The sequence below is a fragment of the Delphinus delphis genome, chromosome 13 (genome assembly GCF_949987515.2).
Source record: "Delphinus delphis chromosome 13, mDelDel1.2, whole genome shotgun sequence".
Lineage (NCBI taxonomy): Eukaryota > Metazoa > Chordata > Mammalia > Artiodactyla > Delphinidae > Delphinus > Delphinus delphis.
The window spans coordinates 25,565,613-25,592,303 of record NC_082695.1 but is presented as its reverse complement, the minus strand read 5'-3'; the positions used below and the strand labels follow the sequence as shown (position 1 = coordinate 25,592,303).

Below are 26,691 nucleotides of genomic sequence, written 5' to 3'. Positions count from 1 at the left end.
AATGGACCAAGATGCTGCCCGTTTTTGCCAATGAAACATGTACATGCAGTTCAGGCTCAAATTTATGGCTCTTTTATTTTTATGTATTTATTTTTGGCTACGTTGGATCTATGTTGCTGTGCGCGGGCTTTCTCTAGTTGTGGCAAGCTGGGCTACTCTTTGTTGCAGTGCATGGGCTTCTCATTGCAGTGGTTTCTCTTGTTGCAGAGCATGGGCTCTAGGCGCATGGGCTTCAGTAGCTGCGGCGCGTGGGCTCAGTATTGTGGCTTGCAGGCTCGAGAGTGCAGGCTCAGTACCTGTGGCGCATGGGCTTAGTTGCTCCGTGACATGTGGGATCTTCCCGGACCAGGGCTCAAACCCGTGTCCCCTGCATTGGCAGGTGGATTCTTAACCACTTCGCCACCAGGGAAGTCCCTATGGCTCTTATATTTAATCTTTTTCATCTTCAGCAACTTTATATTGTTTCTTTCTAGGCAAAAAGGTGTCTTTCAGTTCTAGAGGCTTTTGTTTTGTTTTGTTTCTAAACACTTAACTTGGCTATTTTGTTCCACACCCAAAATCAAATCTTGTTTTTCCTCTTCTCTCTTTTCCAAGTTTTGTCCGTAGTCATATTACTTTTATAATTTAAGAAAGGAGAGGGAGGGGATGGGGAGAAAAGGGAGGAGGAGGAGGTGGTCTCCCCAGCCACAGCCATAAGGAGTGGTGGAGACAGTGGTCTGAGGAGGTGGTCTCAGACCACCTGGGGGTAGCCTCTGCCGGGGCTGGAGTGGTCCCCAGGCTGCTCTGAGGAGGCTGCACACACCCCTTAGCCTTGGGCGCCCAGATGTCCAGGCTCAAGTCCCCAGAAGCAGCCCCAGGATGAAGTGCAGCTTCCTGGGTGGGGCCGGTGGAGGGTCTGTCCTTGACTGGTCCAGAACCAGGGTGGGCAGCTAGGAGCCCCGGGACACTCTGAAGGGAACTGGGGGGCCGGCTAGTCATCAGCCCTCCCAGCTGGCTTCCTGCCTGTCTCCCCGGCTCTGCTGGCTGTCAGTGGCGCCCCCAGGCTAGAACACCCACCTGGTGGGCACGAGACCCAGTCCCCTCCCACCCCCAGCCCCACCAAGGCATACCCTGTGCCCTCGGCTGTCTGTGCCGGACTTGGCCTCTGGGTGCAGGTCCGTCCCCTGCTGCAGCCCCCACTCCCAGCTGCCATCACGCTGGCCTGGTCCTGGTCCAGGTCCAGCAGGTGAATAAGGCCCAGCTGCCCCAGGGGCCACTCAGCCCCACCCGCAGGCTCCAAGCTGTGTGACTGTGAGTGTGGGGGGTGCCACTATCTGCCTGCAGCACGTGGGCAGCTCATTAGGGAACAATCAAGACAGCATACACTTAAGAATGAGGTTCTGCTGGGCAGATTCTGCTGGGAGCTTTGGAGGAGGCAGAGGGGGCAGGCAGGGGGAGAGCGAGGGGTGAGTAGGTGGGGCTGGGGGTGCCCAGGGCCTGGTTGGGAGCCCCAGCCTCCCGTGGTGGCAGCCTGGAGCTAGATAAAGCTGCCTCCCTTGCTGCGTGGCCGGAGGGTGGGAGACCACTGCTCCAAGCCACCTGGAGCCAGAGGGGCACTGAAAGCCCTCAGGGGTGATTTGGGGGCAACATGCAAGGCCCACGGTAGGCGAGAGGGGGCACGCAGGCGCAGGCGAGCGAGCAGGGGACAAAGGCTCAGCACGGGGGCAGGGTTGGAGGTGGCAGTGTCAAAGCCATCCTGGCTGGCTGGCCCAACTCCCCTGAAAGCACCAGCACCTCCTCCTGCCCCTGTCTTGGGGAGTTCAGGCAGCATTTCGGCACCGTGGGTCAGCAGTCCCCGCGTGCAGGCATTTTTTATGTTTCCCACGTTCCCTCGAGATCTGAGCTCGGCCAGAGCACATGGGACCTCCTGTCTGAGTGTGATGGGGGAGGGTCTCCATCCTCAGAGTCCCTGGGCCACTGAGGACTCCTGCAGGCTCCGCAGGGGCCAGACCCCCCACCCCCGCCACTTTTCTAAAAAGAAGTATTTATTTTTGGCTGCGTCAGGTCTTAGTTGCAGCACGCGGGCTTCTCTCTAGTTGTGGTACGCGGGCTCTACAGTGCGTAGGCTTAGTTGCCCCACGGCACGTGGGGTCTTATTTTCCCAACCAGGGATTGAACCCACGTCCCCTGCGTTGGAAGGCGGATTCTTAACCACTGGACCACCAGGGAAGTCCCCTGACACCCCTCTTGTCACCCCTGGAAGAGGCTCGCAGTGAACAGCTTTCCTGCTGCTAGTGCTGGCAGGCTCCCAGGGACGGGAACCAGGCTGGCTGGTGGGCTAGAGGGGCTGCAGGCCAGCAGCACTCTCCCGAATCACCTGCTCACTTTGCAAGATTGGTAGATGACCCCCCAGCAGCTTCCAAACACACCCTGGTCGCCAGGGACCAGGAGCGAGGAGGTCAGAGAAGAAGGCAAGACTCGGGACTCGGGGGTGGGGTTCAGAGCTTGTGGTTTATTGACACGAGCACAGAGGCCCCTGGGACTTGTCCCTTGGATGGGGAAACAGCCACCCTGTCTGGGAACAAGACCTCCTCGCACAGAACACCACTTCCAGGAAGCGCACCAAAATGTGCATGGATAAACCCTCGGCAAGGCTGCAGGTGCATTTAGCAAAGCTGTGGAGCCTTGGGGAAGAGTGCAGGCCTCCGGGGCTGCCCGCTTGGGGCTGCCGCCAGAATCAAACCCAAGAGCTCATTCTGCAAAGGCCCACTTGGTCTCCATTTGGCTCAGGTCGGGGCCAGGCCCAGGAGCAGCGCAGCTATACCCCCACCCTCTGAATACTGCAGACGTGGCCAGGACACCTGAGTCCACGGTGGAACTCTAGCTGCAGGGGAAGGGGCAATGGTGGGGACGCATGATGGCCCAAGGAGGACAGGGGTCACTAGAAGGTGACCCAGGACCCCAGACAGACAGCCTGTGCTTCTCCTGTGAGGCCTGCCCCCGGTTGCTCTTCCCCCTTGAAACACACCAGTTCCTAGTCCTGGATGCTGAGGGTGGGCTGGGTCAGGGAGGCCGTGTTTCCCCCTGGGATTTCAGCACTGGCGCTGGCCCCTCTCCTGGGCCTCCCCCACCCCTGCTGCCTGGGAGCCGCCCCACCTGTGAAAGCAGGGCTCAATAGCTCTGGCTTTTGTTTTCCATATAAGGAAGGCGCTGGCATCAGTAGCTTGATTCTTCCCCAGCCCACTTACTGTTAAGAATAGATACTAATAATACTTAATCACCCCTCCCTGCTGGTGGGGGGAGGGGCCCTTAGCCCTGGCAGCATCGCCCCAAGACGCCCCAGTTTGCCCAGCACCTCCAGAATTCCAGTGGCGGCTGCACAGACTCAGTGCAACAGACTCAGTACAGAGGGGACACTGAGGCCCAGGGACGCACAAAGATAATGACCGAGTGACAAAGCTGAGGCTTGAGGAGGCGACGGAGGTTTCCAGATCAGTGTCCCTGGCTAGTGGCCCTCTTGGGACTGTGACCTGAAGAGCAAGTGGGCCAGGACTCGCAGAGGCTGAAAGTGCCCAGTCCAGAGGGGAGGATGGCTCAGTGCCCAGGTGTTGCACGAGGCAGGGCTCCCTCGGGCCCCCACCCCAACCTGAGGGCTGGCTGATCCCTGTCCTGGGAGGGGCCAACGAGGGGGCCTCTGGCTCCCAGAAGGTGGGGCATTCAGGTTAGACAGAGCAACACCTGCTCACTGGGCCACCAAAGCTGCTCTCTGAATTGTGACCATGCTAAAGTTGCTTTCTACCAGGAGCCCCTGAGCTCGTGGTCTCAGCCGCTGCATCCCTGCTGGGAAGGAGGGGACGACGCTGAGCCTGCAGGTGGCGTCCCGCTGCTTCCTGGGGACTGGCCTTAGGAGGGGCTCTCACTGCCCTCCCTTCCCTGGGTGAGGGGGGCAGAGGCTCCCTCAGTGCAGCCGGGATCACGGTGCGCCCTGCATAGCCTTTCCTGGGCCCTCCTACTGCAGGTGGACTCTGACCGCCTCCATGGGACCCTGCAGCCTCAGGGACCCGGCACCAAGCCCCCTCAGTGACATCCTCTAAAGCCTCAGCTAATCCACCCACTGCCCTTCCCAGATCTGCTAGCCTCTGCCTGTGGCAGCCTGCCCACCACAGGGAGCCCAGGTCCTCCCACCAAGTACCCCTCTCCCTGGGCCCTGACCTCTGCCTGGAGCCCCTGCCCGGCCCTGCGCTTCCAACCCTACACCCACTCAATGGGAGCCAGCAGGCAGGTGGGCTGCGGCCAAAGCAAGGCAGCAGAGGCCGCCACCCACAGGCAGAGCAGGACAGACTCCCCGTGGCATCCCCCCGCCTCCAAACACAGCTGGAGACCCTCAGGCTGCCTCGGCCTTGCAGAGCCCCTTCGGTGTGTTTCCTGTTGAAACCAATTCAACTACCAACACACAAGACCTCTGGAACATTCCAAACAGCAGCAAGGACCTGCCCACTGGCGGAGCTCAGTCCCTCAGCCTGGGGTCCAGTCAGAGATGTGAGAGGCAGGGCCACAGTCACCCCGACTCTGGAGCCCCAAGGCCCAGCCCACGTTCTCATCGGCGCATCACAAAGGCAGAAAGAACTCTTCCGGGAAGAATTCTGGCCAGAATTATACCATTCTGACAAAACAAATCCTGCTTTTGAAAAAACTGAAACGTGCTATCAGAACCCGTCACAGGCCCGGCAGTTCCAGCCTTGCCTAGAGCTGTTTAAGGCACTTGAATGGCTTATTTACACCACCTGGAAAAGTGTGTTTCAATCCTGATCTAGGGGGAAAAAATCCAGTAATACTGCAAAAGAAGTTTCTCAAAAAAAAAAGCAATTCTTAAGTTTTCTAAGGAATAAAATAAGTGCTGAGCTCTGCTTAAGTTATATGACACAACGGGTCCTATTGGCACTGACAGAACAAGGACAAAACCTGAAATACTGCTTCTGAATTAGACTTTTCCCTGGAAAAAAAAAAAAACCCACAAACAAGACACACGTGTCTTTGTCTGAGTGTTCCCTCCCTGGTGCACGAGGGGTGAGCGGGAACCAGGGAGGTCACTAGTGGGCACCGCAGATCAGACCCCTGGCGCCTCCCCCTTCCCCATGAGGCCACCCTCCCCACTTGGGAAGCCACTTGGCTCGGCCAGGACCTGCTGGGCACCAGGACCAGACAGGAACATTGGTCCATACAAGTCCTCCCAGTGACGGGCAGTGAGGGGTGGATGGGAAAACTTTGCTGGACACCCAGGCACTGGAAAATGTCTGTGGCTCCTGGTTCTGCCCGAAGGTCCCACACACAGAATCCTGCTACCCTGCAAGCATGCCCAGTGTCTTTGGTTTGGCTGTGGCCGCCGCCTTAGCCTCTGGTCCCACCCCTGCCCGATGGGGCCCAGAGCCTGTCCACTTCCTGGGCCCCTTCTCCTCCGTGAGGTCTCCTTCCTGGACTTCCTTTGGACATCCTGCCATCCCACTGTCACCCCGTCTGCTGTGAGCAGGCGATGCCCCTGGCAGCCACCAGGATGGGGTGACGCAAGCAGGGCCAGAGGCCGTGAGTGGCGTCACCTGCCCACCTCCTGCCGTGTCCTAAGGCATCCGCGGGGGAGGATCACGGGGACGGGGGGCCCGGACCTCCTAGCTTCTCGGCACAGCATCGGTCTCTGGCTCCAGCAGGTCTCGGGGTTCCCGGAGGAAGACCACCATGACCGTGATGTTGTCGTGGGAGCCCCGCTCCCGGGCGGCAGCCACCAGCTCCTCAGCCACGCGCAGCCCACTGCCCTGCTGCCCAACCAGGTGGCTCCGCACGAGGCCGGCCACCTCCTGGTGGGGGACCACGTCGAAGAAGCCATCGCAGGCCAGCAGCAGGTAGTCCTCGGAGCCCGTCAGCGCCCGCGAGGCCGTGTCCGCCTCCCCAGACACGTAGGGCTTCTGGAAGACGTCCCCTGGGCGTGGGAGAGAATCGTGAGGGCCATGCCCCTGCAGCTGTCCCCTCCCCAGGCCCCGGCCTGCCTGTAGCCACCCCGCCTCCAACACAGGGTGAAAAGGTAGCTTCGCAGGGTGCCAAGTGCTCCAAAGGAACAGAGCAGGGCGATGCGACAGACTTGCCCTGTGTCCCTGCGGGCAGAGTCAGAACCCAGCAGGGCCAAGGGCAGCTGCCTACAAGAGCTGTCTCACTTCAGAGGGGACACAGGCCGAGGATGCTGTCCGGGTGTGGCCCTGGCCCTCTCCAGCCCCTGCGGCTCCCTGCGCACCCAACGGGCACCTAGGCCGAGTCGGGATGCTGGCTCTGCCTCCCATGCACCCTCTCCCATCCCCCTATCGCAGGAGAGAACAGGGCACAGCCTCCGCCGGATCCTGCCCCGGGCTTCTCTCCTGCTCAGGCCTCCCCTGAGGGCTTCCCGCTGGTCCTCCTTCCCCGCTGTGGCCCTGACATTCACTTCTCCCCAGGGCACGAGCCAGACATGTTGCTCCCTGACACGGAGCTGCCCAGTGGTCCCCTCTCCAGTCCCGGTCCCCTTGGAAGGAGCCTGACCCCTCCTGGCCTCCATGTGGGCCACCTCCTGGGGTCCAGCTGTAAGGAAGGCACCGTGTGTGTCAAGAAGCACAGAACGTTTCAGGAGGCTTGGAGGGGCCAGGGCCACGTCTCAGGGTGTGGTGCGGGAGCAGGAAGGGAACGATTTCTCAGCCCTGGAGGGAGGTCTGAGCCCCAGACCAAGGCCTGGCAGCCACAGGAGATAGGGTGGGGGAGGGGTGCCGTTTTTCTCACCTTTTTTTTAAGGTAGAAAAAAGAATCATCAGCGTGAAAGGTGGGTAGGGGAGGGTGAGCCTCATTTATAGACTGTCTATTAAAAATTACCTTTAGCACATACAGTAACTGCCAAGGGTTTCCTCCTAGATCTTTCTGAGAAACTGTTTTAATGAACATAACAAGCTGCAATTATCTGTGCAGGATGCAAGTTTCCGAGGTGGCTACACCCGTGCTCTGGATTCACCAGAGCCCTTTTGCAATCTGACTGATGAGCAGGTGAGGCTGCATTCCCAGACCACCCGGTGAGCACATTCCCAGGCCCTGGGGCCCCCTCCCAAACCCCTCACCTCCTTACCGATGGCTCTGGAGACGGCCAGGGTCCCGTTGACCCTCCAGCAGTCCATGTGGGACACGAAGCCACCCAGTGCCTCGATGCGGTCCTTCTCGTCCTGCGGAGACAGCCAGGGTGGGCCGGGTAGGCCGCGTGTGCCGATGGCGTGCCCGCGCTGCCCAAGGGGAGACCAGCTGGTTCCAAGGCAGCACTGGGAGCCGCGGCTCTGATCAATGCCCAAGGGAAGCCTTAGTGAGGCAGTGAGAAATGATGAACAACCTAAATCATCCCAAAGATGCAGGAATGGCTAAGCAGGTGATGGTGCCAATGAAGACGGACGGCCAGTCCCCGAGCAGCCTTTTGGGGTCCAGGAAATGCTCACGGCAGCAGAAAGAGCCAGAGCCCCGGGGTCCAGGTGGGGATGCTGTGCCTCCCTCAATGGCCCAAGCATGTGTACCTGCGGCCACTCTGCAGAGCTAGATGAAACCTGAGCCAGGCCCTGGACGAGCCCTGTGCCCGGCCCTGGACGAGCCCTGTGCCCCTGCATTCTTGTCCTTTTCACCCCACCCCTATCCCCATCCAGGCGCTGTCCGGCTCCACAAAGGACGACGGTGCTCCAGGCGTTAAGAGGACAGTACAGAGGCCTGGTCTAGCCATGAGTCCTAAAAACCGTTTCGGTCCTATAAACTCCCCTGAAGGAGAGGTTTCCCAGGTGTGAGCCTGCTGCCTGAAGGGCGGTAACACAGCGTCTGTGCTGGAGCAAAACCCCATTGCCTCGTGCCCTCCCCTGTGGCTCCCACCTCTGTTACCTCACCTGGTACAAGGCTGGGGCATCCTGGGGCTCGGGGCACCCCTATCTTCACCTCTTGTCTCCTGGGACACCCACCGCCTCGGCTGCCCTCTCACCTCATCCTTCCCACCTGCCCGAAACAGCCTCCCCAAGGGCAAGCCCAGAGCTGGTGGCCGGTGGGTGGGTTCCCAGCAGCTTGGCTCACCAAGGCTCCCTGCCCACTGCTTCCTCTCACCGGCCCCACCTCCTGCCCACTCGCCCAGGGCTGAGGGGCTGAGTGGCTCACCTGGCAGGTGGGCCCAGGCAGGTGGCCGTTCCTCCTATGCTCGCTGCCACAGGGCTGCGCTCTCCTGCTTCCCCCCATCTCTGATGGGACTCGCTCAATCTCCTGCCACACCCTCCCCACTGCAGACCCTGCAGCTCCATGCGTGGCCCCCGGGCCCATATCCCCAGCCCCTCCAGTCTTCACGGGGTGTCCCAACAGCCCCCGCACTCCCAGGGAACATCCCACCCCGAGTTCCCCGGCCCTCAGACCAAAGGCATCACCACCCTCTCAGAGGCCCAAGGCCTCTCTGGCTCCCCATCCCAAAGCCTGGCCTCCCTCTTCTTCCTCCTGACTTGACAGGCAGGTCCTCCCCACAGCTGGCTGGCGACTACAGTGGCATCTTTGTGACCCAGGCCTCAGCTTGCCCTCCGCTGGTCCGATCATTCCAGAAGCCACCAGATTCCTTCCAAAGTGCCTCCTGCCCCAGGAGCAGCAGCCGTTGAGTGCCTCAGCGGCCGGTCCTGGCTTAACTTGCTCTCTCCTGGACCCCAGGCCTGGCCTGCCGGGCCCACACCTGCCTTGGGATCCAGCTCTGCCTCCTTCCCTCTCATTTCTGCATCTCCCAACAGCTTGTCCATGCCCTGCAGCTTTCAGCCCCAAGTCTGGTCCCTTCCATCTCCGACTCAGCGTCACCTCCTCCCTGAAGCCCTCCTCCCCCACAGCCCAGGTGGCTGACCACTCCCCACCTGTGTGCAGGAGAGGACCCTGCCCATTAACTCCTTACTGCGCCGCCTGCTGGGCAGAGGGGCCAGCTCTCCCCCGCAGCTCTGGGCTCCATGTTGCTGTGACAGGAAGGGCTCGCGCGGGATTCCTGGCAGCTAAAGCCCCAAGCTTTACGTCCTGGGACCCCCAGCCACTTGAGTCAGGCAGGGAGCCCTCCCCTGGAGGAGCACCAGGAGTTTCCTGGGAAGATGGTCCAGGGCCCCTTTACGTCCTAGTCCCCCTGACCACCTGCCTGCCTGGGGGCCCCTTACCTGCCGCTCAGGTCTGTGTGGCTCCATCAGCTTCACCACCTGCCCCTGCTGCACCAGGACCACCTGGGAGTCCCCGAGCCAAGCCACGTGCAGGGTGTTCCCGGCGATGAGCGCGCACACCCCTGTAGTGCCGCTCTGCAGCCGCTGCAGGGAGAGGGTGCACGTGCGTGAGGACGGCGAGGCCGCCACAGGCACACGCCCCACGCTGGCCAGACACCAATCCCGGAACAGTGCTCAGCGGGAAACAGGAACAGACCGATGCACGCAGGGACCAGGCAGCAGGAAAGGGGCATTTACATCAAGTCAGCAGAGCAGACTCTGCCATTTCACGGTGTCAGAAAGCAGACAGGTGGGTGTCTGGGGAGCTGGGGGGCAGGGGCGGGGATGACCAAAGATAGAAGAAACTTTGGGGGTGATGAATACCTCTGTTACCATGGTGAGGGGCACACGGGCATAGACATGCCAAAACCTACCAGATGGTACTCTTTGGACAAGTGGAGTCTCTTACATGTTAATTACGTATCGGCAAAGGTGTTTTTAATAACAGAGCCTAAACTAAACAGCTCTGCTTAAGAGACTCCTTTCTTGACTAGAGCAGCAGCCCTGAGCTCCCGGCTGGCGGGGCTCCCACCTCACAGTCTTAGACCTGGAAGGTTTTCTGTTTAGATTCAAATCCAGCCTTGTTGATTCTGGTGAGGTCTGTGCTCAGAGCATCTGATGACAATGCCTCCTGCCCCCACCACGTCTCCTCCTCAGCCTTGTTGACGGGGCCAGGCCTGAGCTCTCTGGGCCTGTTTCTCGATCTCAGAAAGGGACACGATCTTAGTATCCACCCTGCTAGGAGGACCCCCGAGGTTCCAAGGTGAGGTTCAGTGGGCAGTAAGGTCACAGAGGGACCGGATGCGTCCTTTCTTCTTTCAGAAACAAACGCCTCATAGTGGTAACTGCCGACACCAGCAGCCTAGGGAGACTTCCCCGGGGGGAGGTGTTTGGGGGGTGGGGAGCCTCAGGTGGACCACGTGTTGCTGCTTCCCGTTATTGCCCTTCGCCGATGGTGCATTTTTCACAAATTGAAGGTTTGTGGCAACCCTGCCTCGAGCAAGTTTATTGTCACCATTTTTCCAACAGCATTTGCTCACTTCCTGTCTCTGTGCCACATTTTGGTAACTCCTGCAATATTTCAAACTTTTTCATTATTATTATTCTCTGTCATGGTGATCTGTGATCAGTCATCTTTGATGTTCCTACTGCAAAAAGATCACAACTCGAAGGCTCAGATGATGGCTAACATTTTTTTAGCAATAAAGTGTTTTTTATGGTACCTGTGTTGTTTTAGACGTAATTCTGCTGCACGATTATAGATGAGGGTACAGTGTAAACATAGCTTTTATCTGCACTGGGAATCCAAAACATTCATGTGACTCGTTTTATCCCAATATGCATGTTACAGAGGTGGTCTGGAACCAAACCTGCAAGATCTGAGGTCTGCCTATATCAGTGCTGTGTTTTGTTTTCTGTACTTTACGATGTTTAGACAAATCAAGGGCCTTCTGAATCCTGAAGAAAGTACCCCTCTCAGGGCTAATTCCTAAAGAAAGCAAATGTCTCCCCAGGGACTGTGCCTTTTCTGCACAAGCCAGGTGGTCTGAGCCCATGTCCTCAGCCAGGGTCCCTTGCCAGGCCAACATCTCCCTGGCCTGGATGGCTGGGGACCACCCCGTAGCCCAGAGCCTGTCAGGCTTATTCAAACTATCTGGTCCTCAGCTTGTGACGTGCCTGCCTACGGAGGTCACCTTGAAGCCTTGGGGCCACGCTTTCCTCTCTCTCGGTCTCCTGGCTGACCCTGGTGCTCCCCATGTGGCCCTGCATGGGGTGGCGTCTCTTGGGAACCACAGGCAGATGCCTCTGCATCTGTCATCCCACTGTACCTGATTAGGAGGAAATCCTCGGTGCATTTTAAGACAAGCTGCCCTTCCCCGTGAGGCCCTCACACCCTCTGCTGGAGTGGGGGCAGCCTCACACTGCTTCTATTCAAGCCCCCTTCCAGGCACAAGTGAAAGGACACGACTGCCAGCAGGGTTGAGCAAGGGCCTTCTGCCAGCACCAGCCACTTCGGCTTCCTTCCCTCTGTGAGGCCTGGCCCCTCTGGCCCCACCATGGTTCTCACCTCTCGCCTGGCTTTCCAAAGGAACATCTCATCGGTGCAGCGGAAGGCTGCTCGCAGGGCCCCCGCGGGGTCAGTGGGCAGCTCTGGTCGGTGGGCAGCGACAGCGTGCACGTGCACAGATGCGTACCTCGCAGCGTCCACCCCTCCGTGGCCATCGAACACGGCAAAGTAGGCACGGTCCACAGAGTCCTGGTGGGGAGCGTGGTGGGGGTCACAGTCCTGCCAGCCCTGGGCCTGACTGAGGCCGCAACCTAGCCAGAGACTCTGGTCTGAGGGTGGAGATGGGCACTTCTGGGACAGGGTGTGGCGGGACAGCACGGTTTCCACCACTAGACAGGCTATGTTGGGGGGTCTGGGAGAGGATGACCCTCGGGAGCCTCAACTTCTGCTCTGGGCCCAGCTGGGGGGAGCATGGGATGAGGGGAGAGGCGCCAGGTGGCTCCCAGTGGGTGGGGAGAGCAGGCTCAGCAAGCAGGGGTCCAGGTGCATGTGGTGCTGGGGCCTCCCGTTCCTTAGCCCCTCAGCCGGGAAAGCCAGGGGCTGGGGGCTGCCCAGGCCCAGGAGCGCTGGGACCTGGCCTCCTGACGGAAGCCGTGGCCATCCCTCCTGTCTCGGCTCCAGCCGGCAGCCCTGCTTGGTACCCAGGGTCCTCCCCCGCCCTTGCAACCTCCCACTTCCCGCCCGGCCCTCCCCGCCCAGGCAGAGCACTCACCGATAGGCCAAAGAGCAGGTTGAAGGCAGGGAGGCACACGTGCTGGTCCTCCATCCTGCGGCGGGCGTTGCGGATGGCGTGCACGGAGACCAGCCACTGCCGCTGCGGGACCCGGGCAGCCACGGGCACCTGCTTCTGCCACTGGCTGCACACTTCCCAGAGCCGGTCAAAGAGGCTCCGCGCCAGGCCCGCAGCATCCAGCACTGAGGCGTAGGAAAGGGGGCTGTTAGGGAAGTGCCACCGCAGGCCCTCGGGGGCTCCCCACTCTCCACCCCCTTCCCGTGGCCCCTGTAGCCCGTCGCCGCCCAGGGCCTCCTGAGCACAGCAGCCTAAGAAACCGCGCAAACAGCCTGTGTCATCAGCATGAGAAGTGTCTGGTTTGGCAACACACACAAGGAGCACCTCCCCACCTCAACATGGCGAGGCCACGCCCCTCATGGGAGCCCACCCCAAGGAAAGAGCTGGATATGCAAAGATAATTTAAGAACAAGTACAGAATCATTTATAATTGTGCATTAATTAGAAATAATATACATCCAACAACAGAGTAAATTATGGTCTGTTCTCCCGGTGACGAATTAAGCTGCTATTTTTCACAACTAAACACGTAACTGCCATTCGGCCCAGCAATTGCACCCTGGGGCTCAAATCCCAGAGAAATGGAGCCTAGTTCACATGAGACATGCGCCCGGTGGTCCCAGAAGTGTTATCTGCAACAGCTAAAAGCTGGAATCAGCCCAGACACCCTTTAACAGGTGAACGATAAACTCCCAAACATCGCACCCCGAACAGTGCTCACAGGAAGGAAGGAAAGAGCTACTGACACACAGAGACCTGGGCAAATCTCAGGGAACCACACTCAGTGAAAAAAGCCAATCCCATGTGACTCCATTTATACGCATACTTGAAACGACAAGATTATAGAGATGGGTGGCTGTCAGGGGTTAGGGTGGGGAGGGGGTATTACGGTAGCCATAAAGGTAACACGACATCCTTGTGGGATGAGATTACGTCACGATCCTAGTCGTGATATTTCACTAGTTTTCGAGATGTTACCATTGAGGGAAACAGGATAAAGATGCAGGGGGTCCCTCACTGTTATTTCTCACAACCGCACGCGAGGCTATGGTTACCTGAGTTTAATTTTAAAAAGTTAAAGGGTGAAACAGAAATAGACTTTGCAAGCATATGAGATGCTCATGTCACGACATTAAAAAAAAAATGATATTAAGAAAAAATGTGAAAAAAAAAGAAAGAGAGGAAATTACACATATGGTTTGATCATGAGAACGTGAAAAGCCTTTGACCCACTTGGGCCTAGAAGATAAGAGGCGAGAAAGGCATAAACCCCATAAGGTCAGCAGTGGGCATCCGCAGGGCTGGGTCCGCGGCTGAGGCTTTTCCTTAAAGACACTTTTTTGTGCTTTTCCCATCTTCCACTACAACCAGGAGCTGGTTTTAAAATTCGTCCTTAAATGCTTTGCTACTTCTCCCTTCGAGAATGGGGCCTAATCCCCTCCCCTTGAGGGCAGGAAGGAGGACCTCGGCCCACAGACTCCCAAGGCCGAGGCCGCTCAAGGGAACTGCTTGCTGGGGCAGGGCGGGGCGGCTGGAGGCTCCACCTGCCCGGCCACACAGAGGTCTCAGTCACACCTCCGCCCTCAGGAGTTGATTCTTTTTTAAAAAAATTAATTAATTTTTATCTGTGTTGGGTCTTAGTTGCGGCATGCAGGATCTTCTGTTGTGGTGCACAGGCTTCTCTCTAGTTGTGGCGTGTAGGTTTTCTCTCTAGTTGTGGTGCATGGGCTCCAGGGCGTGTGGGTTCTGTAGTTTGTGGCACGCGGGCTCTCTCACTGAGGCGCATGAACTCAGTAGTTGTGGCGCACGGGCTTAGTTGCCCCGCGGCATGTGGGATCTTAGTTCCCCGACCAGGGATCGAACCTGCGTCCCCTACATTGGAAGGCAGATTCTTTACCACTGGACCACCAGGGAAGTCCCAGGGCAGTGATTATTATAACACTCGAGTAATGCCAGTTTTGCAAGAATGGCTTCGATAGACTGATTTGACTGTGTTCTACTCCCATGACAGGGGTGAGCTGTTAAGGGCGGCGGGCCCAGGCCTGCTTGGAGGGCAGGGCCGGCCGAGATGTCCTTCCCCTTCCCCAGCCCGCAGGGCCCCCAGGCCTGGCTCTAGGGTGGCAGCTGCGCAGTTCCTTCCCGCCAGCAGGTGGCGCTGACTTCCCGCTGGAGGTGGGCGGAGTTGGCGGGGCGCCCCTTTGTGGGCCGCGCGGGCAGCAGGCTCTGCACAGGACAAAGGCGGTCTGTCACCCGCACAGCCTCAGGGCAGGAATTCGGAGCTGGGCTGGGCTGGGCTGGAACGCAGCCGGGCGGGGAGCCAGAGAACAGGGTGGGGGACGAGGCCACGTGTGACCCCCCCCTCCTGGCTCTGCCCTCCATGTGGCATTAATGCCGAGTTTAAAGGGACATAGCTGGATAGTAATTATGTGAGTGGTGGAGGTGTCAGGTAACCATCTGCGATGCATAAAAGGACCGAATCGACACATTGTGCACTTAAGTTACAGTTACAAGTCAATTATGTCTCAATTAAAAAACAAACAATAATAAAGCAACACTGTCCAATAGGAAATGGCAAAGGAGGGGAAATCTGCTGAGGCTCCAAATGCCCCCCACCCCCTGCCCACCCCAGGGCTGGACCCCAGGACCCACCCTGCTTCTCTGCATCCCAACTGGCCCACAGCCCCGCACCTTCTCCAGCAGGTGTGGAGGAACTGAGACCCTGCTCAGGCGGGGCTCACCCAACACTCTGCCAGGGCCTGGCCCACAGGCTCTCGCTCTCTGCAGTTCTGGTCCAACGTGAACCGACTTTTGGGTGGAATACAGTTGGAAGGAACTACTAAGAAAGGGACAGAAAGGCCTGCAAAACAAGGGCCCTGCCTGATCCAAGGCTCATTCCCATCCTGGGCTCCTTTGGCCGCTGACTGCTGTCCCCGGAACAGGACACAGGCCTCTGTGGCGCCTCCCCAGGCTCTCAGGGACCCTCAAGTCTCCACCTGACAAGGGTCCCAACCTGGATCAGCTGAGACACGGCCCGAGCTCTGGGTTTTCTACCACTGGACCCCGGGACCAGCTCTCGCATCAACACCCACTTGTCACCCGCTGAAGTGGAAGAGCGTGTGGGTGAGGCCCATTGGCACCTCGGGCTCCTCCTGCGTGACCCGGGACAGGGCTGTTTGTCTCCCGGGCTGCGGCGCTCACCCCGCTGGCTCCATGCTGGGGAGGTCTCTCCCTGTGACTGGTCTCTGACACCCTGTCGTAAGCACACGAGCCCGGCGCTGCCCACAACCCCTCTGTCCACCAGAAAAACGGGAAAGGAAAGGGGGGCCAGGTGAGCCCTGACACTCCCCTGCAGCCTGGCCCCCATCTGGCTGGAGAGTGTTGCCCAATAAGCCCAGGGCCCCAAGAGGGAGACTCACGGGTCACAGAGGCCTCCTCTTCCTCCTGCTCCGGCAACTTCCTGAACTCAGAAAGGTCCGTCTGCAGCAGCTGGGAAACTGCCTCGTGGGCCAGGCAGGCAGCAAGTGGTGGCGGAGCGCTCCTGGGGGCACAAACCCGGAGTGAGGGGCTGGCTCCTCAGCAGGAGCCAGCACCCCAGAGCCTGCCCCACACTCCAGGCAGAGACCCCCAGCCTCTTTCTGCTGCCGGAGGCCCTTCCAGAGGTAGCGGTGACCGCTCACACTCCACGTGCACCCACGACAGGCAGGTCGGCCTCTGGTCCTCGTGCTGGACGGCCATCCACGCAGTACCATTTATGGGGCCCTCACTGGGGCTGGTGGGGAGGGGGAGTCACAGACGTGCGAGCTGCCTCTCTGCTGGTCACAGTGGCCAGGCCAAACTGCCTGACGTCCAGCCTTATACCAGCTCCTGGTACCCAATACCAGCTGGGGACCCTTGGGGGTTGGGGAAGTCCTATAAGTTGAACTGTGTCTCCCAAAATGTGTATGTTACAGTTCTAACCCCCAGTGCTTCAGAATGTGACCTTACTTGGAAATGGGGTCGCTGCAGATACAATGAGTTAAAATGAGGTCCCACTGGAGTAGGCTGGGCCCCTAATGCAGTAATGTTGGTGTCCTTATCGAAAGGGGAAATTCAGACAGAGACCCACAGGGAGATGCTCTGTGAAGGTGAAGACTGGTGAGCTGAGCCTATAGCCGAGGACTGCCAGCAACCGCCAGAGGGACCAGCCCAGCCGACATCCTGCTCTGGGACCTCCAGCCTCCAGAATCCTGAGACAATACGGTTCTGTTGTTTAAGCTGCCCAGCCCGTGGTGCTTTGTCACGTACGCCCCAGGAAAGGAATCCAGGGAGCGTGGGACCCATGGGCAGTGTCTGGAAGATCAGGCTGTGTGCAGCCCAGGGCGTCCCTGGGCAAGGCAGGCTGTTGGGACAGCTGGTGAAGGGGAACCTGGGGAGGCAGCATGACCTTGGTGTGGCTTGAAGAGAGACATGATATAATCCAATTGGGCTTTTTAATTTTTATTTTATTTTTAAATTTTATATAATTCTTTTTGCACTTTGATTATTGTGCTTTGCTTTATTGCACTTTGCATACACTGCAATTTTTTTAACATCTTTATTGGAGTATAATTGCTTTACAATGGTGTGTCAGCTTCTGCTTTATAACAAAGTGAATCAGCTATACATATACATATATCCCCATCTCTTCCCTCTTGCGTCTCCCTCCCTCCCACCCTCCCTATCCCACCCCTCTAGGTGGTCACAAAGCACCGAGCTGATCTCCCTGTGCTATGCGGCTGCTTCCCACTAGCTATCTATTTTACATTTGGTGTGTATATATGTCCATGCCAGTCTCTCACTTTGTCCCAGCTTACCCTTCCCTCTCCCCGTGTCCTCAAGTCCATTCTCTAGTAGGTCTGCGTCTTTATTCCCGTCTTGCAATTGGGCTTTTTTAGACTTCCTGGCCTCATCTTGGAGGGTGGGCCTGGCAGTGGATGGGAGGGGACAGAGCAGGCATTGGGCAGGGGACCGGGCGGGTCCACAGTGAGTCTCAGGTTCCACTGAGGTCAAGAGGCCTGTGGCCAGTGGGCACGTGGTCCGGGTGGATGAAAGGGGTGGGGCAGAGAGCAGCCGGAGCAGCTGGAGAAGTGGGGTGACCCCAGGGGTGCCACCTGGGGCCAAGTCTGGGAAGCAAGACCTCGCTGGCTGCTACCAAGGTCAGACAGGCTGCGCAGAGCAGAGCTGAGGGTCAGTGCAGGCAGGAGCCGGAAAGCAAACAAGGGGGATGGGAAGCCTCCAGTACGGGACAAGAGGGACACTAGGCAGCTCCGGGAGGTCGGGGGGGGTGGAGAGACCGCGGGGGGTGGAGAGACCGAGGCCAGTGGGAAGCACTATAGGAAATTCTTTCCACAGGCTCCAGGGCCTGCCCGCCTAGCCCCCAGCCTCGGGGGCCCGCTCCAGCCACAGAGCCCCCTGGCTCCCCGAGTATAAGGGGTGGCTCCATCCCCCAGCTGTCCCTGCAGCCTCTAGGACTCATCCTGCATCCTGACCTGTCCCCGAAGTCTGGGCCAGGTGGGTGGGCACATCCCTCTGGGCGTCCCGGTGTGTGTCTACAGATGGCCTTAGGGATCTACTGGGATGAATTTGTCATTTTTTAAAATGAGATAGTGACTCAGGGGAGCAGCCTCTGGACCTGCCTTTAGAAAACAACCAGCCATGGACTTCCCTGGTGGCACAGTGGTTAAGAATCCACCTGCCAATGCAGGGGACACGGGTTCGAGGCCTGGCCCGGGAAGATCCCACATGCCGCAGAGCAACTAAGCCCGTGCGCCACAACTACTGAGCCTGTGCTCTAGAGCCTGCGAGCCACAACTACTGAGCCCACGTGCCACAACTACTGAAGCCCACGTGCCTAGAGCCCATGCTCCACAACAAGAGAAGCTACCACAGTGAGAAGCCCCAGCACCACAACAAAGAGTAGCCCCTGCTTGCCGGAACTAGAGAAAGCCCGCGCGCAGCAACGAAGACCCAAAACAGTCAAAAATAAAAATAAATAAATTAATTTAAAAAAAAAAAAGAAAAACAACCAGCCAAGGCATGAGAAGTGTGTTCCTCTGCTGTGTGGGGATTTCCTGCCAGCCTCTGGGCTTTCCTTTTTCAGGGCGGGGAGAAGTGCACCTCTGCTCCCAGCGCTGGGGGCAGTGAGGCAGCTTCCGGCCATGGGGAGAGGACAATGCCTGGATGTGGTCCCCAGCCTGGCTTCCTGGCCGCCCTCCCGTCTCATCCAGGGGTCCTGCCTGGTGCCCCGAGGCCCCTAAAGATGACAGCGATGCCTCGGAGACCAGGACCAGGTACCCAAGAAAAAAGAACCGCTCTTATCTGGCCACCTCGGGGTTTCCAAGGAGCCACCAGTCTAGAAGCAGAAATGAAAACGCACATCAGTGGCCACAGTGTCAGGGACGTACCACTTAGGGACCTGAGAGGTGACCGCTGACCACAAGGGGAGGACTGGAGGTAAATCACCGCAGTCCCGACCTCGTGATCTGACTCCTGGACAGTCTCACACAGGATTCTATTTACAACCTGAAAAACCCCGCGGACCAACACACTCGGGCCTGGATAGCCAAGAGCCTGCACACGAGCTGCTGGGACATGAGGGTAGGGGCCCCGACCGCCAGACATGTGTAGACGTGTGACACGTGTGACATCTGTGTCTACACAGTAAAGAAATACTAGGGAAAGACAAAAATAAATCCATTAAAATGGCTGGAAAATATGAGACTTTAAAATTCCTTCAAGGTTGGGAATTCCCTGGCTAGTTAAGACTGCGCTTGCACTGCCAAGGGCCCAGGTTCGATTCCTGGTCAGGGAGCTAAGATCCCGCAAGCCGTGCGGCGGAACCAAAAGAAAAAAAAAATCCTTCAAGGTGGATTCATGGGGGGCCTATAGGGGCCATGGGGGCCCACCTGCACCACCCCTGCCAGCCTCAGGCTCTGGGGCTGTGAACCCTGGCCTCTTGCCGATCACCGATGGTCTCAGGCCTGCTATGTCATCTGCTAATTAACGGGAGCTCATTCACCCCCTGTGCTCAGGGCCTGGCGCTCTCCCCACTCCCCCAGCCTCGCCCGCTGCTCGGCCTTGAGGGGCCCCGCTCCACCTTGAGAGTTCCCCCCTACTTGAGGGGGAAACTTGAGGCACCCGCCCTCCCCCATAACTAAACTCACCCCCCAAGGCCCTGCCCGCAAGAAGGTCCTCTCGCCCTCCTCATGCCTGGCAGGGGCACCAGCCCTGCCCAGTGGCTGCTGGGGATTCAGGGCCCCTCAATGTTCCTTCTGTCCCCCAAGTGCCACTGTGGTGCCTGGTGGGTGCCAGGCCCTCCCTCCTCTGCACTCCCAGCCCCTCGTCTCTCCCACATCCAGCACCCAGACCGCCAATGTGGCCTCGTCAGGCCCCAGGCCCGCTTGGCTCCACTGATCTGCTTTACGGCACCTGCCTCTGAAATATTTTCCCAAAGCAAAACAAAGCAGCCCGCATCGCCCTCTGCACACACCACACCGAGGGACAGGTCACTGGCATTTCCCCCGAGCTCCATGGACGCGGCCCTGGAGTGGGCCCGTAGCCTTTACGTTCCTATCTCTGACTGTTATGGGGCCTCGGGTCCCACCAAGCAGGTGCCCCAGGGGTGCGAGAGGGTGGGGCTGACCTGCCACGAAGAAAGAGCACTTGGGGACACGGAACGCGACCGCAGAGGCTGGGGCGTGTCCCAGCACAAGGGGTAACCCAGTGACTAGCACTGGTGGGTGCGGCCCCTGGGGAGGGATGAGGTTCACAGGGGACGAGTGACCCACCAGCCCTCACCCATGAGCCTCCCTTGTGGCTGCCGGTGGTGCACGTCTCCCCCGACACCTGCCAAGCTGGTCGTGTCCCTCTCTGAACCTTGTCTTCACGGCCTGTGAAACAGGGACAGTGCCACCACCTCTCAGGTCTTGGTGGCCAGGGGACTGCCAGGCCTCAGGCCAGTCTCTTAGCCTCTGCCTCCCTGACTGCGAGACAGGATAGAAATGGGACCTACTGCTAGCATCCATCAGGGGTTGAACTGTGTCCCCCGGAAAGGTCCGCTTAAGTCCTAATCCAGTGGCTCAGGACGTGACCTTGTTTGGGATTAGGGTCTTGGCAGGTATAAGATGAGGTCACACAGGAGCAGGGCCCCTAATCCAACAGGACTGATGTCCTTACAAGAAGACGAGAGACACAGACAGACAAGGAGGACGCCTGGTGACAACAACAGCCAGTCTGGGGTGATGTGTCTACAGGTCAGGGCACATTCAGGACCAGGTGACACCAGAAGCTAAGAGGAAGGCCTGGAGCGGCCCTGACTTCCGGCCCCCAGGACAATGAGACGGGGCACTTCTGTTGCTCTAAGCTGCGTGGTCTGTGGCGCTTGGCGGTGGCAGCCCTGGGAAACCCACGGGGCTGGCAGGGGAGTTCTGCGCAGAATGTAGTCAGCAGGAGCGGAAGGCAGGGGGTGAAGGCAGCCAGGGTGAGGGTCGTGCCCTGTGCTCCCTTCCCCCTTCCATCCTGGGCCACTGTCCCGGCACCCACACCGCTCACCTGCTGCTCAGGAAGCCCATGGCCAGCTCAGCCAGCTCGCCTTCCACCTCCTCCTGGCTCAGCATCGTCCCTGGGACCTTCCATGGCAAAGGGCTCTCTGGGCCCAGCGGGGCTGGGAAGTCGCGGAGGAGCTCGTCCAGGAAGCTGGGGGTCTCCTCTGCCTTCTGGCTGTTCTGCTGTGGGGTTCCCGAGGCCATGCCCAGAGCATCCTGGGGGGCTGCTGCTGGGTCACTGGTCTTCATTCTGGGGAGAGACGTGAGGGTTGGCAAGAATACAGTCGATCGGCGCCCTACAGTGCTGAGCGCCTCACTTTCTTTGCTTCCCCTTGAAGCATTGAGGGGAAGGTGCCGCACCAAGTTCGGGGCTCCAGGCAGAAAGGCGGGGCCCCCGGGCCTCACACACAGTTCCGGGGCCCACGTGGGAGGGACAACCCTGAGAGGGGACCTGGGGGAGCCCAGAGAAGTGGCTTCAGGAGACAGAGCCCGGGGCAGAGGGATGTCCTGAAGGAGGAGGAAGGCATGTTCCTGGCAGAGGACGGCTGGTGTGGCCAGAGGCAGGCAGGAGAGGGACCCAGGGCCAGGCCATGGAGGCAGGTGGACACGGCCAGAGCAGGGGTTCCACCTGACGCCGGACCTGGGCAGCAGGAAGGTGAGGAGGTGATGCCACTGGGCCTGGGAGCCTGGAAGTCATGCCCAGAGCGGGGCAGGGCTACCTGATGGCACGGTGGCAGGGCCATCGTACAGAGGGCGTGTGGGCAGGAGGGAAGCAGAGGGTTAACCCAGGAGAGTCAGGGCCTTTGGGACATGGTCAAGCCTTATAAGTCCTCTCAGGAGGAGTCCCAGGCCTCCTGAGGCTTAAAAGGTTTGTCCATGTCCACAAACACCCCGACCGACCGTCCTGGGCTTCAAATGGGCTGGAGGATGGGGGATACAGGGGGCTCACTGCCCACTGAGGATCAGAGCTCCTAACTCAGCACAAGTCTCCTGGAAGAACAGAGACAGGACACAGCAGACAAGCAGGCATGGGGGTGAGGGGGAAGGGGAAGTAAGATGTGTCATCAGTGGAGGGTCTGGAGGGCAAAGGGTGAAGAATTAAGAAACAGGGAATTCCCTGGAGGTCCAGTGGTTAGGAGTCGGCGCTTTCACTGCTGGGGCCTGGGTTCGACCCCTGGTCGGGGAACTAAGATCCCACAAGCCACGTGGCACGGCCAAAGAAAGAAAGAAACAAACACAAAACCTCTCTCATCTGTCAGTGAGGAGAATTGGAAGTTAATTTCTTGAAGTGGACACACATGAATAACACAGGAACTGGGGCGCTTGTGATGGAAGGTTCTGGGGACAGGCTCCCAGTCATGGCCATCCCTCCTGTCTGCTCACAAGTGAGTGACACAACACAGCTCCAGGCCGCAAAAAACAAACAGGGAAACAAATGAAGGACGTAAGATAAAGAACAATCAGGTGAGAGCAAGCTAGACACTGCGTTATAAACACAAGGGTCCGAGACTGTGAGATGGGGGGCCGGCCGGGCGCCGTGGGGGTGGTAAGGGCAGGGAGGAGGCAGCCAGGCGGGCCTGAGCCAACGATAAACAACAGGAAGGTGGCGTGAACTTCCCAGGAAGCTCAGACACCCTTGGGCAGGGAAAGAGGCCAAGCTGCCTCTTCTGCCTGTGAAATGCTCTGGCCTGTTGCATAGAGGAGAGAAATGTGAGTGACGCTGAGCTGCCCCAGGCAACACTGGCCCCAGCTCCCCTGCAATTCTGAGTCCAGACAAATACGAGGCCCTGAAATTGCTGGTGGCCCAAAGCACGCTCATTAGATACGTGATTAGGTGCTCACTGACCTCCCAGGGCGCATGGGAGGGCCCACAGCCAAAAGCAAAGCACCGAATTCAGGCCCTTCACCTTCAACCTCGCTGATGGTGGTGGGTTTTTTTGGGGATGCAGGGGCCTCCTTCTTGCCTCCCAGCCTTGGGATGCTGTTCCTTGGGCCTGGACCCCAGTCCCCCGAGTCTGTTTCTCGGTGGGTTGGGAGCCCCTCCCCTCTGCAGCACCAAGGCCTGGTCTCCTCTGTGCCCCTGTGCCCACCGCTCCATGCCCAGGCATGACTGTGTACCTGAGGGGTGAGGGCTGCTACTCTCATGGCCTGGCCCAGCCCCGCCTTTGCTAGACAGGTGGGCATCACCAGGACCTACCAGGCTTGTTTTCGCATAGCCTGGCAGAACAAAGGGCCAGGAAATGAGCCGGGACAGTGGGGTAAGGGACAAGAGTAACTTCCTTCCTTGCCATCTTCTTCTCAACCAGCTCCTGGATCTGTGACCTACCCCAGCTGATATGAGCCCGGGGCCGAGATGACAGCGCGAGGGAGAAATTCCTGCCCAAAGGGGCCCAGAGGCAGCCCTGGGAGGGTCAGGAGGGGCAAGGGCAGGACCATAGCCCTGAGCTCTCCCAGGACCAACTGAGGAGCCAGTCAAGAAGGATGGAGGCCAGCAGGCAGGCAGTGAGATGGGGGGATGCGGCGGGGCTGGGCCTGGTGTGGGGGTCCTGACCTGGGAGCTGGTGAGAAGCTGGGGCGGGGGTGGGGGGGAGACTCCTGAATGAGGACCTGGAGGGGGGGCGTGGGAGGGACACTGGGCCGCCAGCCCCCACTGCCACCTGCTCCACCGGTCTGGCCAAATGTGGCCTGAGGCCAGGTCCTCCAGCTCCTGGAACGAAGCCCCTCTGCACTGCTCATCAGCAGGAATAACAGTGCTGCAGCTAATACCCGCCAGGGGACTGCAGGGCCGCCACCCTCTGAGCGCACTTCCGCTGCCACCTCTTCTTGCACCCCCCCCCAATACCCCGTGTTATTACCCTCACCTTTCAGGCGAGGCATCAGCGAAAGGGCCAAGTTACCCAGCCAGGGTCCCAGTCAGGCCAAGGTGGGACTGCGGAGCCCAGCTGCTAACTGGACAGAACCCCGCCCACCCCTCATGGGCCGCCGACCCTGGGGCTGGCCGCTCCCAGGCCCCTCTTTCATTTCTGCGCCCATCGCCCAGGTGCAGCCCTGAGAGCTCCGGCCCTGCCTCTGCTGAAATCCCCATGGCTGGGGCACAGCCGTCTTCACGGCTCTATAGCACTTCTGCTCGCATCTGACTTGTAAAAGCCCATTTTTCTTTTTTTTCCATTTAAAATATTTATTATCCTCCAGGTTAACCGTTTTGACTTCGAAGCTCAACCAATGTGTGTTTGTACAACTGTGTTTTTCTCGGCAGTATGGACAAGATACTTGTCAAGTCCTGTTTGATTTCAGAACAGGAGTGAAGAGAGAAACAGCAATCTTTAGGAAGGGAAACTGCATCACTGTTACAAAAGTATTCACAGTTAAACATTTTTTTGCAAACATTTTTCAGCAAACATTTTTCTGCAAGTAGAGAGCCTTATTCCTTCGTTCATAAACAAACACTGGGAAGAGTATGGCAGAAACCCTTCCAGATATTTTCCCACATATGTATTTTTTTCTTTTTAAAACACTTATGGTAAACTATACATAACATACAATTTATCATTCTACCCTTTTAAGTGTACAGTTTTGCTGCATTAAGCACGTTCACATTGTTGTGCAAATGTCACTTTTTACAGGCTTGACTTCTCACAAGATTATAAACTGTACTCCCACACCCGGTCTCTCGGCTGTACCACAGCCCTCCGTGCAAGGCCCCTTTGTGCACGGCTGCTGGCACATGTGGGCAGAGGGAAGGTGTCGGCCTCCTCCCAACACCCTGCAGCAGATGGTGTGGGTTGGGAGGTGCAGCCTGAGGCCTGGCCCCTTGAAAGAGGAAGTTAAGACACTCTACTAAAGGTGGTGGGCAGCGAACAGGTCCTAAGGACAGGGCTGGCTTCAGGCCATATCACAAAGGAATTCTAGGAATGAACGTGTGGAGGTTTGCAGAGTGGCCTGCATCCTGTTTACCTCTCACAACTATGCTGAGTACACGCTGTTGGACTCAGCCAGGTTGCAGTGAAGAAACAGACTCAGGGAAGGTCAGCAACCTGAGGCCACACAGGCAGGAAATGGCAAAGCCGGAATCAGGTGGGGTCTTCCCACGCCTTTGTCATTTCCAGCTCAGTTGCAGGAGGAAGAGTGAACTGTGACAATAGGCCGGATATGGCACAAAAGCCAGCAGTGAGCTTCATGTTCTATCTCCCATGGTGGGAGCACAGCTCACCCACAGAACTCGTGCCAGGGAATGTCATTAGGCTGTGTCACTCAGGACGTGTCACTCAAGACATGTGTCCAGCTGAGTGGAAGGCTGCGGGGAGGCGTCCATCACCATTGACTAGGCCCCACTATGTTAAGCCCTGCACTAAAATCCCTACAATCAGCTGCCATATCTCCCTGTTGCACAGAGAGGCTAAGGGGCTTGCCTGAAGTCACACAGCTGCACTGCTGGAGCCATGGCCTCCCTACCGGAGGTTCAATCTCATACGCGTCTCGCTAAAGCTGCTGTAGCCCAAGCACTGGCTTTAACTAAAACACCTTAAATACGCTTGGGGGAGGGCCGGGTGGGGGCAGGCCAGGGGTGGAGGCGCTGGGGCAGAGCTGCAGTCCGGCAAAGGTGCGGGGGCTTCTGGGGTAGGGGTTTGGGCAGGGGCCCGGCCAGATGCTCCCATGCGGGCGGAGGGGAAGGAGGAAGCCCAAGCATTGGGGGCACGTCAACCCTCAGCACCCCATCCTGCTTCACGGCCCTCGGCCCCCCGGCTCGGCCACACCCCCGCGGGCCCAACCCCCACCGCTGCACCCTGGGCGCGCAGCCCCCAAGCCCGCCCCGGGCTCCCCGGGTCCCGGCTGCCGCCCCCGCTTTCAGCCCCCACTCGGCTCCCAGCCCCTCGCGGCTCCCCATCTCGGCCTCCTCATCTCCCCAACCCGCCCCTGCACCCCTGGCGCCGCCGCCGGAGCCTCCCCGGGCGCGTCAGCACCCCGCCCGCGCCCCGCTGCACCCCGGGTCCCCACAGTCCTCACCTGCCACTCGGCCGCCCGGCGCCCTCTAGCCGCTCCCAGCCGACCCCGCCCACTTCCCGTCCGGCCACCGCGGACGCCGCGCAGGCGCAGTCGGGCCCAGGCGGGAGGGGCCGGCCTCTGCTGCCTCCTGGCGGCCCGCTGCGCGCGCCGGCAGCTCCACCCGGCGGACGAGCGCACCTGCGGCTTGCATCCCGGCCATTGCATCAGGTCTCTACCTGTGGTGGCTGTGTAGATGGGGCGGTGCCCAGAAATTAGGCAACTTGCGCAGTCAACAGACGGTTAGCAGCAGAACAGAGATGCGAGCCCACACTGCCCAGGGCCCACGACACTTTTAGGGACGGTTAGCTTCCAATGGCCACAAACACACACATTTAATATCTACAGGTCTGAAGATCAGAAGCCAGTAAGGTCTCAATGGGCTAGTTCAAGGGTCATCAGGGTGCCTTCCTTTCTGGGAGCTCTAGGGCAGAAGGTTCTCCCTCCTTTTTCAGCTTCTAACTGCCCCGCCCCTTGGCTCATGGCCCCTCCCACCTTCAAAGCCAGGACCGAAAAGACCCTTGTGATGACCTTGGGCCACCCAGATGACCCAGGATAATCTGTTTTAAAATCAGATGAGCAACCTTAATCCCACCTGCAGCCCTGACTCCCCTCCACCACGTCATCTAACAGCACCGTTCCAGGGACAAGGACCTGGACATCTTTGGGGGTCATTTTTCTGCCACCTTAGAAGCCCAGGGGAAAAAAAAAATTTTTTTGGCTGCACCACGCGGCTTGTGAGATCTTAGTTCCCCAATCAGGGATCAAACCCATGCCCCCTGCAGTGGAGGCACAGAGTCCTAACCACTGGACCGCTAGGGAATTCCCAGAAAATGTTTTAACGCCAGAAAAGATAAATGAACTTTTAGGTCAAAGAAAATGTCTTAGTATATAATATTAATATATTCATCTTTATATCAATGCAATTGTAAAGCATAATTTAAACTTTTTATGGAG

The 26,691-nt window shown here is 58.6% G+C and overlaps 1 protein-coding gene across 1 annotated transcript; it reads right to left on the bottom strand.

The window, feature by feature from the left end:
* Positions 1-2,464: 2,464 nt before the first annotated feature.
* Positions 2,465-25,751, bottom strand: PPM1F (protein phosphatase, Mg2+/Mn2+ dependent 1F). Its single transcript, XM_060028483.1, has 8 exons — positions 25,699-25,751; positions 20,702-20,944; positions 15,550-15,671; positions 12,056-12,258; positions 11,344-11,532; positions 9,177-9,320; positions 7,112-7,205; positions 2,465-5,950 (listed from the first exon to the last, which is right to left on the bottom strand). The coding sequence occupies exons 2-8, from the start codon at positions 20,941-20,943 to the stop codon at positions 5,643-5,645; spliced, it is 1,302 nt and encodes a 433-aa protein (XP_059884466.1). The 5' UTR covers position 20,944; positions 25,699-25,751; the 3' UTR covers positions 2,465-5,642.
* Positions 25,752-26,691: the final 940 nt, after the last annotated feature.

Excerpts from the sequence above, each read along its gene's own strand:
- PPM1F (XM_060028483.1), bottom strand. The coding sequence starts at position 20,943 with ATGAAGACCAGTGACCCAGCAGCAGCCCCCCAGGATGCTCTGGGCATG. Across the intron at positions 7,206-9,176 it reads CACACAGACCTGAGCGGCAG|GACGAGAAGGACCGCATCGA; the intron begins GTAAGGGGCCCC and ends CTGTCTCCGCAG. Across the intron at positions 5,951-7,111 it reads GGCCGTCTCCAGAGCCATCG|GGGACGTCTTCCAGAAGCCC; the intron begins GTAAGGAGGTGA and ends TCCCACGCCCAG.